The 2500-nt window shown below is 52.2% G+C and overlaps 2 protein-coding genes across 2 annotated transcripts in view; both read left to right on the top strand.

The window, feature by feature from the left end:
* Positions 1-2500, top strand: part of LOC135820706 (uncharacterized) — a 50579-nt gene that overhangs the window by 32587 nt on the left and 15492 nt on the right. The window lies entirely within an intron of this gene.
* Positions 425-2500, top strand: part of LOC135821292 (uncharacterized) — a 3968-nt gene continuing 1892 nt past the window's right edge. The window contains exon 1 of the mRNA XM_065334346.1: positions 425-2500. This exon is cut by the window's right edge and continues 633 nt beyond it. Coding sequence (XP_065190418.1) covers positions 425-2500 — 2076 coding nt within the window.

Genomic DNA, 2500 nt, shown 5'->3' with positions numbered 1-2500 from the left:
GTACATGATGTGTGCATGTGGGTGCTGGTGTGTGCACTCGTGTGTGTGTGTGTGTGTGTGCTGGTGTGCGTGTGCTCGTGTGTGTGCACTCTTGTGTGTGTGTGTGTGCGTGTGTGTTAGTGTGTGTGTGTGTGTTAGTGTGTGTGTGTGTGTGTGTGGACTGTCTTCTTGGGGGACAGTTTGAATTTTTCTAGCTCCGGAATTTTTCTATTTGCTGAGACTAGTTAGAGCCTCCGAAGCAGCGTAGGTACACTCAGGGCTCTCCTAGCTTGCTAGGAGAGCCCCTGGCGTGTCAAGTGTAGACCTTTTGAATTTAGGGCAGCGGATCCAACGACGTGACTTACAGGACAATTATTTGAATTTGATATTGTCACTGTCGCGTCGTCCGTAGTCCTCCATCCGCAGTGGGCTAGCTACCCCTCGGATGTGTAGAGTTTCAGCTTCAAAGCAGCCAGAGTTTGGAGGCACCCGTCGGAGGCGCCCAGCTGGTGCTCTTGTCAAATTTGCTTCGTGGAACGTCAGGACTTTAGTGAACATCGATGGCCCGGTTTCAACTGCTGCTCGTGGAAAGCGCGTCGTGGAAGACAAGAAAATCAACATCGTTGTCAGTGAACTTCGTCGGTACGAAATAGAAGTGGCTGGATTCCAGGAGTCGAAGTGGTTTGGTAAAGATATATTCCGTGTCGAGGATGCAATTGTTCTCACGTCAGGTCGCGCCATCCCAACGGACGATTTCAAACGAGGCGAAGGAGTTGGAGTCGTACTACGCGGACGCGCACAGCAAGCGTTCGTAGCAGGGGGAAATCAGTGGTCTGCTGTCTCATCGCGTGTCGCACGCTGCAAGCTAAAGTTCGGTGACATTTGGGTCCACGTCGTGGTGTGCTACGCACCGACTTTCCGGTCCAGTCGCGATGCAAAGAACGATTTCTTTGACTCTCTTCAGGAAGTTATTCTGTCCGTACCCACCCAGGACTCCTTGATAATCTTGGGAGACTTCAACGCTAGAGTTGGAGCTGAAATCTGTGACGATGGCTGGTATGGAACACGTGGCCCACATGGTGTTGGCACTGTCAATGAGGCTGGCGCTGAGCTTCTCCAGTTTTTAGCGTGCAACAGCCTTACTGTGTGCAACACCTGGTTCATGAAACGTAACATCCACAAGTGTACCTGGCAACATCCCCGCTCGAAGCGGTGGCACTGCATCGACTATGCAATGGTCCGGGAACAAGACCTGTCCAACTGCATGGATTGCCATGTCATCAGGGGAGCTGAGTGTAGTACAGATCACAACCTTGTGTGTCTCACATACCGCATCCGCTCATCTGCTTGCCACAAGCGTGCAAAAAGACCTGTCAAGTTTGATGTGCAACAACTTGTCAAACACTCCTGCATGACGGAAGCGCAGAGAGCTGCAACCTGTAAAACTCGTGAACAATATGCGACGTCTGTTGCGTCAGAGTTACGATCCTGGAATCATGATGGCTGCGTTGAGGACAAATGGTCTGCCGTCAAATCTGCTATCGTCACCAGCGCTGAGAAGCATCTTGGCCGTCCACGTCGTCGCCAGCCTGATTGGTTTGAAGCGTGTGCTGATGTTCTTGCACCTATGCTGGATAGCCGCAATGCCTTACATCGCAAATGGCTCGCCTCTGGTTCTGACGCTGACAGGCGTCGCTTTGTCGAGGCTCGTGGCAAGTGCAGAACTGCCGTGCGTAACGCAAAGAGTGAGTGGATTGGACGTAAAGCTAATGTGGTTGAGTCAAGTCGGTTTAGTGGCAAGCACGCATGGTCTGCAATCCGTGATATACAGAAGTGCTATTCGGGATTATCACCTATCTCCATCCCATCCATCCGTGGCAGTGACGGAGTTATCTGTAGCTCCCAGGAGGGGCAAGAGAAATGCTGGCTGCAGCATTTTGCCCGTCTATTGAACGTTCGCAGCACCTTCGATGCTACCATCTTTGACCACATTGAGCAGCGTGAAGTTGATGAGTCACTCGGCCAACTTCCCTCGCTAGAGGACCTCACTATGGCTATACGCCAGCTGGCTAATTGCAAGGCTCCTGGCTCATCTGGAATTGCACCTGAACTGCTTAAAGCTGGTGGTACACCATTGCTTGAGGCTCTGCTTGATGTTATTCACACTGCATGGACCAACGGAACGGTTCCCCAGGATTGGCGGGATGCCCAACTCGTCCCGATTCCCAAAAAGGGTGACTTGACCAACTGCAACAACTGGCGCGGCATTGCCCTCCTAGATGTCGCTGGCAAGGTTTGTGGCCGTCTCATTCAGGACCGTCTCCAACTTGTCGCGGAACAAGAACTTCCAGAATCCCAGTGTGGCTTTCGCCCTGGTCGCGGCTGCGCTGATGCCATCTTTTCCATTCGCCAGCTCATCGAGAAATCGTACGAGCACCGTCAGAAGCTGTTCTGTGTCTTCGTAGACCTGAAGAAAGCATATGATTCCGTACCACGCCAAGCACTCTGGCTAGCATTGGGG

This window comes from Sycon ciliatum, chromosome 7 (genome assembly GCF_964019385.1).
Source record: "Sycon ciliatum chromosome 7, ocSycCili1.1, whole genome shotgun sequence".
In the NCBI taxonomy this organism is placed as follows: domain Eukaryota; kingdom Metazoa; phylum Porifera; class Calcarea; order Leucosolenida; family Sycettidae; genus Sycon; species Sycon ciliatum.
The sequence above is the reverse complement of the archived record's forward strand: the minus strand, read 5'-3'. Positions and strand labels throughout refer to the sequence as shown.